Source organism: Anas platyrhynchos, chromosome 11 (assembly GCF_047663525.1).
Source record: "Anas platyrhynchos isolate ZD024472 breed Pekin duck chromosome 11, IASCAAS_PekinDuck_T2T, whole genome shotgun sequence".
Classification (NCBI taxonomy): Eukaryota; Metazoa; Chordata; class Aves; order Anseriformes; family Anatidae; genus Anas; species Anas platyrhynchos.
Window position 1 is genome coordinate 22,400,557 of NC_092597.1, and position 16,333 is coordinate 22,416,889.

At 50.0% G+C, this 16,333-nt stretch overlaps 1 protein-coding gene across 5 annotated transcripts in view; it reads right to left on the reverse strand.

The window, feature by feature from the left end:
* Window positions 1-16,333, reverse strand: part of IGDCC4 (immunoglobulin superfamily DCC subclass member 4) — an 84,461-nt gene that overhangs the window by 8,416 nt on the left and 59,712 nt on the right. For 4 of the 5 annotated variants that reach the window (XM_072043200.1, XM_072043202.1, XM_072043204.1 and 1 more), the window contains 12 exons: window positions 15,704-16,114; window positions 14,652-14,816; window positions 13,627-13,764; window positions 12,052-12,225; window positions 11,421-11,654; window positions 7,521-7,628; window positions 6,628-6,811; window positions 5,819-5,946; window positions 5,269-5,439; window positions 4,557-4,694; window positions 3,952-4,057; window positions 3,056-3,290 (listed from right to left, as the gene is read on the reverse strand). In XM_072043200.1, coding sequence (XP_071899301.1) covers window positions 3,056-3,290; window positions 3,952-4,057; window positions 4,557-4,694; window positions 5,269-5,439; window positions 5,819-5,946; window positions 6,628-6,811; window positions 7,521-7,628; window positions 11,421-11,654; window positions 12,052-12,225; window positions 13,627-13,764; window positions 14,652-14,816; window positions 15,704-16,114 — 2,192 coding nt within the window. The remainder of the gene's footprint in view (window positions 1-3,055; window positions 3,291-3,951; window positions 4,058-4,556; window positions 4,695-5,268; window positions 5,440-5,818; window positions 5,947-6,627; window positions 6,812-7,520; window positions 7,629-11,420; window positions 11,655-12,051; window positions 12,226-13,626; window positions 13,765-14,651; window positions 14,817-15,703; window positions 16,115-16,333) is intronic. The other variant, XM_072043201.1, reaches the window with a different exon arrangement.

Genomic DNA, 16,333 nt, shown 5'->3' on the forward strand with positions numbered 1-16,333 from the left:
CTGCCGTGTTTACATAGGTTTTGATGACTCTGGGAACAGCCTGCTCGGCTCTGGCTGAAATTGGCTGCAACGAAGAACAAACTTGTTTTGCACCACTTTGCAACTTTCAACAAACAGAAAAAAGCCATCAGCCACACAACATGGCCCAGATCCCGCGTGTTGTTGGAGCCCGTTACGGTGCGGGGGATCCCTCGTGGGGCTGAGTCTCCAAGGTTGGGCAGCTGCAGCTAACTCCAGGTCTGCTTTCATCATAGACCCAAAGGTCTTGTGTGCCTGGAAGCTTCTGTTTCTTTCAGGCAATATCTTCTGGTGTAATAAATGATACTGTTTGTTTCCACACAAGGGCAACAGCGAATGGCTGAAGACGACAGGGAAATGTTCTCTTGTCTTTTGTGCTTTTTTTTTTCTTACCATAGAAGAGCAAGGTGAAGGGGTGTCAGCCTAACACCAATTCAGAGGGAAAAATCCCTTTTTCAGTCCACTGCAAACACAAGAATGGAAACTAATAAAAACATCTGCCAATGAGAGGTGTTTCCACTACAGCTAAATCCTAATCAAAGCAAACAAGCCTCTTCGTTTTAGCCTGTTCATAGAAACTCCACCTGATAAAAACGTGCCCAGACCATGCCACCTTCCAGCGACAAGCAGAGATTTCATGTGCATGTAGGAGCTGAGAATGACCATGTAGGAAATGCTGATCCTGAAGCCTTCCCTGTTTTATGGGGACAGTTATTTAAGCTAGCTTGAAATCCTGCACAGAAGAGAGCTGGCGACATTTCAGACGTGCCCAGCTTTTAAGGGTGGCACAGTGGAGAGAAAGGACTCATCGCTGAGTGGTACCAGCCTGCAGGAGAGGGAAAACCCTGTGCCATGCAGACAAACAGGCCAAATCCCTGCCCACAGAGACTAACACAAAGCTCTCCCCGGTCAGATAAAGGAGAATCTCTGCCAGCTGTCAACGGGAGCACAGCTCTCACCTAGGACTCTCCAGAAAACATCGGGATTTTGCTTCCACGCAGAAGAATTTCAATTAAAAAAATGAAAAACAACTTGGGGAGATCCAAGATGCCCAACGTGTTATAGCTTTGCCCTCTGAAAAACAGGGATGCTTCAAGGGAAACACAGTCCCCGTGGAAGGAGACTCCCCAGGACAGAGCTGGGCAGCAAGCAAGCAAGGTTCCAGCACAACAGCAAACATTTCTAGGCCAAAACGCTTGGGTTTGGCTTCCCTCAATGAAAAGCTCAAGTCTTCCACGGAAAGCAGATGCTTTTTAACGCTCTCCCCCGCCCCCCAGATTGCTTGGCCCCAAAGCAGCAGTGGCAGAGATGCCTGGAGCGGAGCCATTTCAGCATCCCCAGTCCATCTGTCAGGGGAAACAGAGCTGCGGCACCACAGCCCCTGCGTTACGGCATCACTCAGAGCGTGCTGCCGAGGGTGGCAACCTGGGGGTCACTGGGAAGGGGAAGGCATGAAAAAAAGGATAAAAAAATCACTTGTCAGTGCTCGTACAGACCCTGGTGTGTGACCTCCGCGTGGTGCCACCCAGACATGATTTTGTCCCTTTGTCCTGAAGCCATGTGGCTGGGAATCCACCCAGTCCCGCGCTGTGATGGGAGATAGGAGAGAGGGGCTGCTGCTGCTGTCCCTTCTTTGTGCCCCCACATCTAACAGCCTCCAAGCTCCACTGGAGTCTCTTGGCAAGTGCAGCATAAAGATGGTTTTGGGCTGGGTCTTTTCACACCCAAATATACCCAGCAGGGTACGAGGTGGGTGAGACGGAGCTCGGGCTGGCTCAGGTGGCACCTCCCAGCGGGCAGGGGGCAGCGGGGGCTCCTGTGCGGGCACACATCTCCCTCCAGTGCCCGCTCCCAGCAACAGCAGCCTGTTGCTGCCGGCCACCACTCCAGCTCTGTCACCTGCCAGGTCATCCTCAGCTCACCGGGCTCCTCGGGTGACAACGCTGCTCTCCGGGTGGCTGCTCCATGGTGATCCCTGCTTCCCTGTCCACATCCATCACAAGCCAAGCCGGTTGTTCTGCTAGCAAAACGACTTGGCAACCTTAACTCTCACTTGCCTTTCCCTATCCGATTAAGGAGGCAGAGAAACCACTGCTAGAAACGCCCCCTCCCACTGGAGGGCACTGCCTGCCCCAAGTCCGAAGTCATCTTGCAGATCCCTGCAGACAGCACTCCTGCTTTGGAAGAGAGATCTGGATACGCTGCCCCTAGAAAGGCCTCCCAGAGCAGAGGACTTTCCTCTGCCTGACCTGTTCTCGGGGTAAGTCACCATTGCTGAAAACATTTGTTCCTTATTTGACAGAAAGAGCTGTAGGAAATTCCTCGCACTCTTTCTTCGGCTCGGGTCCAGAAAGGCAGCTCCATTCTGCTGAAATCCAGGGATGTGGCTTGGCTGCAGACGGTCTCCTTCAGCTGAGCACCGATCCGACACGGCACTCGGGGACTGCCAAGGGCATGGCTTCAGTGCACAGGGCTGTTAAAGGCAGCTGAAGGTGTTTTATTTCCTAAAACAGCCACAGATGCCTCGCTGCTAGCAGCTAGCACAGGTTAGCCACACATCCTGAGCTCACCTTCCCTTCTGCGACACACAAGAGGATTGTTGGTGCAAATCCCCTGCGTTCACAAGGCGTTTGTCTCACTGAACCTCCTAATTACTTTACATGCTCTCCCCGGGTTACAAAGAGAGGCATAAACAGATTAACTAAATTAGGCCAATTAAAGGTTCCCTAATGGAATGAAATGTTTCAGACGAGCTTGAGAGAGGAAATGGGCAAGGAGGAGGGAAAGACAACGCAATGTCAGGCAAGCTGGGAAAGACTTCTTGTCTTCTGGGGCTAAGGGGTCACTACCCCTGGCAGGTGAAGCAGGGCAGCAGATGGCACGGTGATCCCAAATTTGGACCTGACAGCCTGCAGCCAAGACTACCAGCATTTTGCAGAGCCAGACAGAATCAGACCCCGACTTCCCAGCAGGAACACCCCAGATGAAGGCTCCTACCTGGGGTAGGAGTGCAGTCACCACTTGCACGGGTCCTTACCTTCCTCTTCCCATGAACGATGTCCTCAGGGAGGCTGGTGTGGATGAGGCTGTGCACTTCTGTCAGTTCTGTGATGTCTCCCAGGGGCACGGGTGCATCCTCCGGCAGTGGGGACATCAGGGACTCCAGTTCGTGCGCATCTGAGGTGGCACTGGGAGCTGCCACCCCTTGCCTGCCCCGGTGGTAGTAAGCATGGTTGCCAGCTGCCTGGGAATCCAGGCCTGGCAGGGCCTCCCTGAGGGAAAACAACAAGAGTTGACTTCTCTGATCACCTTCACGTTGTGTTCCTCTGCCCCAAACTACCAGATAAAGTAATCCAGCTCAGGCCACTCAGCCCATGCCTGTAGAAGCAACTAGACCCAAGCCTGACACTCGCGAGGAAGCTGCTTGTTCCGAGGCCTGGGATCTCTCACCAGCTCAAAGCTCTCCCCAGGCACTAAGCTGGTTTCCTATCGCAGTCTTTCCAAATGCTTGTGGCTGGATCCAGAGCCCTGGAATAGCAGGGGGCTTTGGGCTGAGTCCAATCCTACCTAAAACAAGCTGTTAGTCACAGGGCGGTCGCTGTCTTTCATCACCTTCCCAAGTGAAAGTTTTACCAAACATCCTTAAGAGTTGTCCACCATCAAAAGCAAAATACTACCCAAACAGACACATGAAATAACCAGGCAAATGGAAAATAGTGTTTTTTTTCCCTGTTCTTGCCTTTTTTTCCCCCCCACCAGAAAAAGAAAATGTTCCTTTTAGCTGACTAACACTCCCATAACTCAATCTCTACATTAACTGATGTCATGTACACTGCATCCCAAACCGCCCAGCTGAACACAAGGAAGAAGGTCCCGGCACATTTTGCCTCCTTCCACACCAGCCTCCTCTCCCCCCTGCGAGGCGGCACCTACCTCTGCTTGCTGTTGCGAAAGCTGGCGCACATGCAGAAGAGGATGCAGAGCAGCCCCAGGCAGACTCCCACGATGATTCCCGTGACAGAGTGGATGTCCAGAACATCTAGGAGGGGAAGGACAGCTGCGTTATTTCAGCTGTTAGCAGGAAGAAGGCACAAAGTGTTCTCAGTTCAGAGAACCATCAGCTTCATTAAAACCAATGGGTGATGCCTCTATATACAAAAAGGATTAAAGATGGCTTGGCAGTGACAATTTAGAACACTTTAAAGCAAGCTGACATCCGTGTGTATTTATTAATTTCATGCTACACAGGCCTAACAAAGGCAGCGAGGCGCAGGTGGCACGTGCCTTTCCAGGGGGGCTGAGATGGCAGATGAGAGACTGAGTTCTGCTGTGGGATGGGTTCTGGTGCTGCTTGGGGCCTATAGAGCTGCACATCTGAGGAAAGAGCTGCGATCCTCCGCACTCTCCTACCCACAGCCACATTCTGCACGGTGACACCAGGCAATTTGTTAGCAAACAGAGAAATGCCACTGCTGATGAACTGCGGTTTTCAGCACTGCAACTCGTTTCCTGCCCCGGGACAAAAGGGAAATTCGTACCAGACAATTTCTCCCGCAGGGTGTGCACATCCTTAACGTTTGAATAGGGACCAGACCCCACCACTGTCTTTGCTCCCATCTTGAAGAAGTATCTGGTATCACTTTCCAGTCCATGCACTTCAGTGCTGAAGATATTTCCTGATCAAAAGCAAGCCAAGAGAGGTTAAAAATGTGCAATTTCAAGTGCATTCACAGGGCTGCAGCAAAGCAGCAGTGGAAGTCTGCTGAACTGCCAGAAGTGAGAGATTTTGTGCCATGAACTCTAAGAGGTAATTCAGACACCTCCTAAGTCTTAATGAATGTGCTGCTTACAGAGCTGATGACACAGACTGCAGGCAGTGTTGCTGACATACATCCTCCTAGGATGGCAGTGGCCTGTATCTCATGGATGTCTGCTGGACAATAATGGCTGTTTCAGCCCTAGATATGTACGTGATTTCACATCTCTCAGCAGTCACAGCCCTGCACTCTCTTGTATGACCAGAAGAAATGATCAGCATATGCCTCATGAATGCTGGTGGCTTGAATTTATTTGTATGTACTCAAACAGAGGCAAAAATCAGCAGGACTAACCAGCCCAGGCTCTGTAGGCTGACACAAAACCCAGGGGAGAAGGCAGGAGCAACTAAATAGCTGGTGGGGTATTTAGTTGAACTTAGAAGAGACTGAAGACAGGTGTTTGCCTGGATTGCAGTACCTCAGGAAGGCTCACCTTCTCGTGTCAGCAAGGTCCACATGTCGTCAGGCTGCGTGTTGTTGGCGTTGTACAGGATGAGGTACTCCACGATGATGCCATTGGGCTCGGCGGGAGGGCACCAGTGCACCTGCACGGCGTAGGGGTTGAGTGGGTGCAGCCGCAGGTCAGACGGAGGAGTTGAGGGACCTGGCAGATGTGAGTAAAGACCCACTGTGAGCAGCAGGAATGAGGAGGAGAGCACCCAACCTGCAGGGCACGATGACTGTGCCTTCCATGAATCTTTCTCAGTGGTGCCACAGTTATGCTGGCACACATAAAATGATGTGTGACCCAGGTGGCTGGACAGCTCATCCAAACAAGATGTTGAGAGTGCAGAGGGGAGGAGGCTGCTACTGAGCCCACTACAGGTCAGGACTTGTTGTGCTCCTTCAGTGGGCTTGGAACCCTGAGCATCTCTGAGCTTCTTATGTACACAGTGACATCAGAGCTTGGAATCTCTCAGGGATTTGATGGAGATTCACAGAAATCGAGGAAAGATCAAGGTTCAATTCCCATAAATACTCACGGTCGGGAAGGGTGAACCGCTCCACCACGCTGCCGAAGGGCCCATCGATACCAACACCATTGGACTGCACAGCAAACTCATACCTGGTGTAGGGCTTCAGCCCACTGATGAGGATGTCTTCATCCGAGCTGCCAAAAGAGGAGGCATTCAGAAGGTCATTAACATGAGATGGAACCCATGGCTACCCTGGTACCTTACCAGGAGCACTGTAAGAGGTTATCCTAATTCTTATAGTATTTGATTTTTCACTGAAAGCTCATCTCCTGCAGTCATGTGAGTACAAGAGCATTCAGCTCCCAGATACAGAAGAAAGCAGGTTCCCAGCCTTTGGGGCCCCTTTTTATGTACTTGCAGAGAAAAGTCTAGCTACAGGCTGAAAACCTGCATGGAAATCTAAATTTAAAATATATCCCCAAATCACAACTCCTTAGACACTAGCCATTTTTAAACCAAACTTGTGAGGACCATCTCGCAAATCACAGATGCTTTGAGTCTGGCCATAATTGTGCCTGGCTTTGTCATCAACCGGGAAATAAGCACGTAAGGTCCATATAATGCAGAAAAGATGCAGAGACCGGTCTGTAAATTGCCTCCTGGTATTTAAGTCATGGACAAACTCCCACTGCGGCAATCCCAGTGCCACACTTCACCATCTCTGAATCCATCTGTGACCAAAGCAGACAATCCCAGCATTTGAAACACCTAGGATTTTGCCAAGAATTGGGACATCTCTGCAGATTCCTCCTCCCTTGTGTTTACTCCTGATATGAGCAATATATGGCAGATGAACCCTCAGCATCCCTCTTTACCTTGTGTAGTACGTAACAAGAGAGGCGTTTTTCAGGCCCCAGGGGCTGAAGCGCACGGTGTAGTTGACGATCTTGACCGTGGTGAAGTCAGGTTTCTTCCACCTGAGCCATATGGACGTTGAGCTGTTGGACTCTGCATAGACTTGGACTGGAGGCAGTGGGGGACCCTTCTGCACCGGGGGATCTACGGTGGTGCAAGGCAAAGTGAAAGATGTGGAGATGCAATGACAGTGGGGCAAGGGACAGCCATCACAGACAGAAATCAGGGAATAAAAAGGCTGTGAAGCTTGCACAAAGACACTGCCCTCCAGTGTAACCATGGATGTCCTGCTTAGCCCATCTGTGTGCACAGCTGTCCACGCTTTTCCTCATTTATGGGGAAAAATCCCAGTGAGGACCCCCACACCACGCTGGTGGCATACTGCTAGGGCACACAGGAGGCCAGCTTCGAAGTTACCTGCTCAACAGGCCCACACCAGGGTGAGGAGGAGCCCAGGCTCTTCACCACCCCACCACAGACTGGCAGGGCTGGGATCAGAGCCTCAGAGCTTTCAATTTCTAGCACTGAGAAAGTTGGCATGCAGATCACCCACATTCCTGAATCTGTGTAATGTAAGAGATGAAACCCAGGTTACTGGGCATTTCCAAAACCATCCCTGAGCCACTTCATGGGGCCAGAGAGTACTGAGAAAGAGGAAAATTCGCTCCATTCTCTCCTTCCCAAGATAATTCCTCCAAAACAACTGCAATGACTGTCAAGGGGAGTTCCCTTATCTTGGGACCTTCCCCATTTTGGCACTGTGCCTGTTGAAGTCCTTCTTCTGTACCCGTATCTTTCCTTTGAAGCCACGTGCCAAAGAGAAGAGACAGACAGCAAATGGGGCATTCCTCACCTACTGCTGCTGCAGGTGCCTTTTCGGTTTTGCCCTTCCAAACAGCCGCATAACCGTCTTCGTGCTTGTTGAATGCCACCAGCTTCACCTCGTAGAGCCTCCCAGGAGCTGGAAAAATCAAGCAGGGTTTGACTGGGGTTACTTTTCTTACCGGTCCTCATCCACTTAGACATGTTGTCTTACAGCTGACCAGCTTTTCCCAAGAAAGCAGCTCTAACAGCTGTATTTGCTAAAATACATCAGGACACACACCCCCCCCTTCCTCTTACAGGGTTTTCACATTCAAATATTGTCTCACAACTGGAGCATTTATCGTCACAGCTACTCCCTCGTTCTCCTCTCCCTTTTTAGAGAAATTATCAGTAGCAAACGGACTTTCCACAGCCCCTGAGGGGGTTAAGCAGTGTCCCAGCCTGTAGCACATCATCTCAGGATCTCCCGATCCTTTTCCCCTTCAAACCACTAACAAAACCTCCTGGAAGTGGATGCACTGTGCCGTTTATTCATGGAGTGAGGAGATCCTTCCTTCCCTCTCCTCAAGATGCACCTCATTTCTAAACCCTTTCCTGGTTTATTCACTGCTGTAAGGCTCTTCCTTCCAACACGTGCCTGCCCTCCCTGTTTAAGTCACCGGGAGCTTTGTTGTATGGGGACTATTTTGCCTCCCCAGCAGAGTTCCCACATTTGCAGTTAGGAAAGCAACAGTGCAAACAAAACCCACGCCAGAAACCTGAGGATCCTCTTTACATCCCCTTCCCATCAGCCAGGCACACGCTCCATGGGGAGCATCACACTCCGATCCCAAAATGAGCTGCAGGACAGGGCACCGTGTCACCAAACAGCACTGGCCTGGTCCAGAACCCCCTTCTCCCTTTCCTCCTGCCTTTTATTATCTGAAACATTCCTTTGCCATGCTAAGAAACATCTGAGGGGGTTTTCATGGAGATGTTTAATCAACAAAACAGCTTGGGACATCCCGAGTTCTCAAACAAGCCACTCGCCAGCCTCTCCCTTCAGCAGCCAGCCCATTCAGCAGCCCAGCAAGAGCCTCAGACTGTCTTTAGCTGCCTTGACTGCAGCATGTTAATGAAGTTTGTTAATTTGGGCTGAGCCTGTTCATTCCCTGCCCCGATAGATCACTGCTTGCTTTGCCAGGCAACGTAAGCAGAACAAAACCCTTCTTATTGATGCCAATTTTATTATTACTGCACTGATTACGCTCCCAGAGGCTAATGGTACCAATTACCCAAGGCTCTCGCTGCTCCACAACACATGCTCACGCTCAGAATATAAAAACAGTTCAGCCACATTTTTGTCCCTGAAAGAATCTCCAAAGCAAACAGAGTTTTATCTGCCTCCAAAGCAGCCTGATCTGCCTCTCCACGCTCTCCAGCCACAGGAAAATGCTTCAAATCCACACAAGGGGGAAGAGGCCAAAAGGCACTCAACTTCCAAGCAGCTGGGGCCACAGGCTTGGTGAAACAAAGAACCCCCAGCCCATCTCTCAGCAGCATGCATGCCCCAGCCTCCTGCTTGAGCTTTTGGCTGGGCTTCACTGGGTTCATCATGAATGATGGGATCCAAAACGATGAGGAAGAGCTTACAGATGTGATGCAGCTGCGGGCAGCTCCTGTTGGGGCATGAAGTGAAGGGAAGGAGAAGGCCTCCATCTCCATCCTTGGGTAGGAACAGTACGGCAGCCACTCAGACATGAAGCCAGAGCAGCTCTGCTACACGACCGAGCAATTCGTATTCTGAAAACAGGGGTATTTTGGGTTTCTCAGAGGTTTGGCTTCAATTTTTATACACAGGCCCAGATGTTCAGACTCTCAGAACAAGCAGACATAAAGCTCTATCAAGCTGTCAAGAAGCTAGTAGGCAGCATGGAAACAGATGTACTTCACTACATTCCATCCTACATTAAATATAAGCAGAATAATCCAGTCCAGATCATTTCAAATCACTAATCTGGATGATTGTGTGTAATATATCCAATATGCTAAATACGTTGTTCCGTTCAGTTTTTCAAGGTGTTCATGTAGGCCAGATGCCACGTGTTCCCCTAAGTGGGAAATCGCCCTGATCTCCAGGCAGTCACTTCCAGGGGAATGCATTCTTCCTCCATGGGCACGTGGAAGACAGAATCAGGTCCTTACCATTTGTTTTTCCTGTAGATTAACCCTGGTGGTTACACACCATTACAGAGACCGACTGCTAGAACGGAGATAGGAATCGATGAGAATTTCTCAGGGATAAGCCATCCTGGTGATTCAGGACAGCTTCCTTTGGATTTCATGGGATCGTTAAACTTCTGTGTTTCTTCTGTACCTTTGAACAGCTGCCCACCTCTCTGGCAGGATTTCAGCACAGATCTCTGCACATAAGAGCAGATGCAAAGAGTGCACCAGACGGCACCATCACCACGTGCAGCACCTTTGCTACCTGTAGGACCCCTAAAGCAGATGGAAGTACTTGCACTGGGCAGCTCCCTGCCATAAACCTCAACTCCTTTAAACCCCAGCTGCTCCTCCTCCTCGTTTCATGTCCAAACTCCTGCATTTCACAGCACAGCCAGATTCCCGACCCCATTACTGTACACATGCAGGAGCACGTCATGCGGCAGCACGAGGGGAAGAGAAGAGAATGGCCATGGCTGGAAGAAACCAGAGCCTCTTCCTGATACGGCGATAGCTGATACACAACAGCCAAATCATAAGGAAGCTATTAGGTCTTGACGGATGCCCAAATTTAAGGAAGTAATTACAGAAGAACAAGCAGCCTTCTCAGCATCGCCATGCCAGAGCATTTGGAACCAATTCAGCCCGCTCCTGAGCCCCTCCGCTAACTGATTTGCCAGTGGTTAGAGCAGCGCGTGATGATGTTCACATGTGGTTTCCTCAATGCAGTAATTACAGGCCTAAATTCTTCAGAGGAACTCCTAACTGTTAACACCCTCTCAGTGGCAGGACGGCTGCAGCAGGCCTGGAGTACTGGAAACCTGCTCAGTGATGACACGAGCTGTCTGTCCAGGTGCTGCAGGCTGCCCTTACACCGTGCACAATCCACCTCAGCCGTGTAAGATGAACCAGCAGGAGAAGCACTCGACCCTCAGCCTCAGCAGTGGGCACGGATGAAGCATGAGTGGGGGATGGAAGAACTCTAAGAAGCAGAATCCTGTTACTAGGACGCATCTGCCATGGCTCTTTTCTCTCTCCATCCTGTATCGATGGGCAAATCAATTCATTAGTATGATGAGATGTCAAAAACATAACCCCTTATGGGAAAAAATACACGTAGTAAGCCAGGCAGATAACTCTGACTGCAATGCAGACTTGTTCTCCAGCCACAGACACTCACTCTTGTATCTCTTTTCCCTCAGAGGAGGTGGAGGAGAACACTGACACAAAATTAGTATGCTGTGAATTAACCCATGTCTGCATTTTAACACAGAGACATTTCAAATAGCATGCAACTGTTGAGCTTCTTAGAAACACACAGACAAGGAGAGATCATTGCACTGACTGGTGATTTTAATCTAAGCACTCTCATATTGACATAATAAGGAACTGTAATTGATTCATATCCCCTCATTACTATATACTAAGTATATTAGTGGCCCTTGGTTAAAAATCCAATGGCTGCTACACTGCCTTCATCAATTTCTGTCTTTCAAACTTTGCTTAGAACAAGTCCCAAAAGCCTCACACCAGAAATTATTTTGGGTGCTCTTAAAAGAATAAAAAAACAATCAGGCAGAGTGCTCAGCTCATGCAGTTGTGGACTTCTACACACCTGCAGGTGAGCAGATAACACTGAGCTGCCTGGAAGGATCCTGGGACTGCTGTAAGGTGTGAGAGTCAGACCTGGTTTCTGCATCCAGTGCTAAGATGACCAGCTCACCTAGTCGAGTCAGTTCATACTGCTTCACTTTCTTCTTCAGCTTGATGGGCCCTACATCCCAGCTCTCATCTTCAGCACCATCCAGGGGGCTTTCATCGCTGGCCTCCTCTTGGCTCACCTCGCGGTAGTACAGCTTGTAGCCTGATATCTGGGCATGGTTGGCTGGGGGTTGCCACGTTATCAGGAGAGACTCCATCTTCGCTCGGACTTTTAATTCTGTTGGGGCAAATGGAACTAGAAGAGGACAAGAAAAAAAGTGTTTAGTCACTTATCTCCATTTCCCTGCTCTACTGAATCCCTCCTGACCTTGGCAGAGAGCAAGGGGTGTGAGGAGAGGCCATCCTGCCAGAAGGGCATCTCCACTGTCTAACAGAGCAGTGTGGTTGTGCTCCCCCGTGAGTTTACCAACTGCACAATGCAGGAAAAAGCACTGTCACAAAGCTGTGTGGGAGTTTCTTGGTGTATTCTGAGTTACCACCACCTTTAATCACAGGTACCCTGGTTCAACCATAGGCAATAGTTAGAATTCCCTAACAGAAGCAAACATCTCTGGTTATGCCTCAAGCTCCCCCTCTGAGAAATAAAACCCTGCAGCCCCTGCTCCCAATCCCAGTCGCCATCCAGCTCCTACCATGCGTTTGGTTGTCCCTGTCAGGAGTCCGGTGCTGGGTCCACTCAGACGGGGCCCCGTAGCCCATGCTGGTGCTGGCTGCGATGCGTACTTTGTACACTTTGTTGGGATGCAGCGAGTAGAGAGTGATCTGTGTTTCGTTTCCACCCACCTCAATGGAGGTAACCTGATCTGCTGGAACCAAGGTGACACCAATGAAAAAGGGTTTTCCCACCCAAAGTGCAGCCACAAAGCCCGGCAACACCCACACGGCACTCTGCCACCAGGAAAAAACAGAACTAGAGATTGGGCAGAGCTGAAATCCTGACTGACAACCCCCTTCATCACATTCAGAACCACAGGATGCCTTCAGCACCACTGAGCCTGCCTGGAGGGAGCCGTCAGAGCCCTTACTGCTGCTGACATGACGGCAGAACAGGAGCACAGCTGAGGTAAGTTCCAGTGGTTCCCACTGCTGTATTTAAATCCACACCTTAATTTGAACCAGAGCTGTCCAGCAGCCCTGCTTTCTGCAATACTCACACCTTCACCAACACCAGATTGAGTTTTTATCACTCCCTCATCAGCCCACCCAAGTTCGCAGGGGAGATAGCAGGAAATTTAAACCGAGAATGAGCTGGGATTTTCACTGTAACGACTAATTGGTCTTGCAGGAGATTCGTACGGCCTGTTTGGTGAATGCAGAGGTCTTGCTTTTCAGCTTCTCTGGGTGTTAACTCAACTGAGAGTACTGCCCTGCCATGTAACAGTGTCTGGTTGAGTGTGAACCCTGGACTGCAAGTGTTTCCAGGGTTTTATGACGCCACAGAGCCACGTGCAGGCTTGAGGCAAAAAAAAAAAAAAGAAAAAGAAAAAACACAACAAGAGCCAGGAGTCACACTGCAGACTACTAATCCAGATCAAACACATGGGAACATGTCCAACACTTCATCACATTCCCCATCCTTCCCTTAGTAAGAAGCATGACCCCGGGAAGTGAGAAGCTGCAGAGCTTTGATGGTTTTAAGAGCAAATACCCAGAAGGATTTGCAAAGCAAGCACACATGGAATCAGAACAACTGCATTCAGCATATGGAAATGTTACCATCCCTGCTGAAGGCTTCGTGTAGTGTCTGACAATATAAACAAAACCAGATAAAACTCAGTAACAGGGCAACGCAGCCTAGCCAGAAAACTTACGTAAGGATCACTAATTAGAGTCCATTTTAAAGGAATCCAATGCATTTACCCTTGTCTTGAAGCAGCAAAACGCCCTCCTCCCAAAACACACAGTGCACAGGGCACCACAGGGTTGGTGATGGAAGCCCTCCTAGGGCAGCAGGATTGCAGGAGCCATCCCCTGGGGACACAGGCTCCTGCACAATCACGGGAAAAGGCACCTGGGAGTAGCGGGAGGTAGCACAGCAGCAGCACTGCTGTGACCACCAACAGCACAGTCCAGCTTCAGGAGGGCTGTTCTCAAGTAAAAACGGGTCCCCCGGTGAGGGACCTTGCACCTCTTCCCCTCAGCGTGACATGTTGTTAGTGTTGCTGAAGCAGAAGATATAACCCCCTTCCAAAAGTCATTTTCCTCACCTTCCTTGAGGGTGCAGTAGTCAATCTTGTACTTCGTTATCTTGCCGTTACTCAGCTCTGGAGGAGGAGGCAGCCACGTCACACGGATGTCACTAGGAGTCATGCTCGACAGGGACAGCTGAGGGGCAGCACTGGGAACTGGGCAGAAAACATAACAGAAAGTCAGTAAAGACTGTGTCCTCTACAAACCGGGCAGTTAGCAGGTTAATCTGCCTACGCTGTAGTGTGGAGCATGGAGACACTAAAAAAAATGCCTCTCAGATTCAGGCTTCAGCCCGGGAATCCCCATCCCCTTGAGAATCAGGGCTCTGTGCTGCATGCAGCTTTCATGCTTTCAACTGAGCTTTTCAGGCTTGTGACACAGACACACGGGACCACGCAGTTCACTACGTCAGGAGCATTAAAAGCACATAATGCACCCCACAGCATAGCAGGGGTTTGCCTGAAGTCTGCCAAAGCCAGCGTTTCTTGCCTCTGTCGTGCAGTCTGTTGTGAGCTGTGCATGCACTCCCCTGTCGGGCAGCTGTCCCTCTGGCACTCTGCCTTTACTGCTCAAGAAATGCTACGTGCTAATTGCTAATAATAACAAAAACTACTGACTCTTAAGGGATCCAACCTCAAGCCTGCTCCCACCCCCCTACAAATAGCAAGAGATGTTTTTCCTCTGAGCTGAAATCATGTCGGGCCCAGAGACAAAGTTTGGAGCAACACCACGTTAGGTAAACGGAAGTCCAGAGGACCTGACTGCAATTTCTGCAGGATTCTCAAGGGTCCCAGTATCAGCGAGGGCATTTTCATGCTCTTCACCATCCAAGCTGATGAGACCAGGGTAGGTTTATTATTTATTTTTTTTTCGTTGGTTGTTTTTTTTGTTGTTGTTCTTGTTTTTAAAAGGGTTTACAACAACAACCTGTAGGAGCAGTAGATTGGGGTTCCTAGGATTTCATACTATTCTCCAGAGCACATCCAATGCCCACCACAAAACTGGACAAGAATATTTGCTATACCCCTCTAATTCAACGCACCGTCCTCCAGGGTCTGAACAATTATGGAAGAGGACGTCCGGCTGGCTCCGAGCTGGGAGTACGCCACCACGTAGAAGACGTAGTTGGTGTTGGGTTCTAGGTCCTTGACTTGCAACTCGGTGGTATCATTGTTGACAGCAAACTGGTACTCCACATTATCTGTTCCTAGAGCCAAGGAAACACTGATCAGCAGGTCAGTGAACTGCCAAGACAGTCCCTGGAAAAAATGACTTAAATCACAAGACCCATAGCGCAAAGCCACCTTCAAACTCACTGTGCCCTGTCCAATTTTCCAAGTGTCTGAACAAAACCCATCTCTTATGTGAACTCATTGGGCAAAAACATCCAATGCTTAAGTGTTAACACCTCCATTTTGACTCAAGCTCCTCGATCCACGCTAAAGCAGCTGAAATTACCACCCCAAATTTCAGAGGAGCTGTGGAAGCAGTTCAGCAGGAGTGCTGCCTCGTTGGCTGTTCAGGCAGACAGACCCCAAGCAGCCCAAGTGCCTCATTCCAGATTCTGGGTGCCAATATTTGGTGACCAACTCTGTGCACAGTACAGCTGTTCAGTATCTCCATTGATGATCATGCACTTTGCATATAAAATCAACATGTTGGAAGAAGAATAAAGAATGGAAATAAGTTTCCAGAAGTGCCTTCTAGAAAGGGAAGAAAACACCACTTAGGAGATAACTCGGGTTGTTTCCAAACCATCTGGATGCACTAAAGCTATCCCGACCCTGTTGGAACAGAAACAAGAGTATGAGAGTCGATCTCTAAAGAGGTGTTGCAAACACCAGACTACAGCAGCTTGAACTATCCAAACTAACACACCCAGTTCTTTGCCTTGAGCACAGTTCTGCTGAGAGCATGGTAAGAACAACCCAGGGGAACTCCTGCAACTATAAAAAGTGCAGTACTAAGTGCAGGGTGGGCCTCCTGGTGTTTCAGAAAAGGTCTTCCCTGCCCAGCACCAAGGACACAGACTTTCCCCCTTTATCATCACATCCCCATGGCCACTGCCATGCTGTGCAGGCAGATAACACCTACCCACAGCCCGTTGGTAATGCAACGAAAAGCCAATGATCTGCTCGCTGTTGTACTCCGGCCGCTCCCAGGACACTAAGACTGTGGTGCTGGACAGAGACACGGCTGAGACCCTCTTGGGAGCGCTGGGCAAGCCCTCACGCACAATCACGGAGAGCTTGGCAGTGGCACAAGCCATGCCCAGGCTGTTCTCAGCCACACACTGATAGTAGCCGGCATCCTCCAGCCCAATCTGGTTGATGACGAGGCTGCCGCTGCTCTGGACCTTCACCCGCCCGTTGGAGAGGATGGCCTCACCGTTCTTCAGCCAGTGGATGGTGGGGGCTGGCTCACCCTCCGCCTTGCAGACAAATCGAGCCGTGCTGGCTCGGGTGCGTGAGATGGTTTCAGGAGCCTGGGAGATGCTGGGCGTAGCTGGGAGGAGAGAGGACAAATTAATGCAGGAAGAAGGAGGGAAAGAGAGCAGAGCAAATCCCTTCTCCTCCCCCCCTCGCTGCTATGTTTTATTCAGTAGCAGCTTTGCTTACAAGATAGGATTTGCCAGGCAGACTCTAGAGGCTTAATTTAGACTCTGTCCAAAAGGAAAAATAAATTCCGTATCAATCATGTGCTGCGTTCCCTGATCCTAGGCTG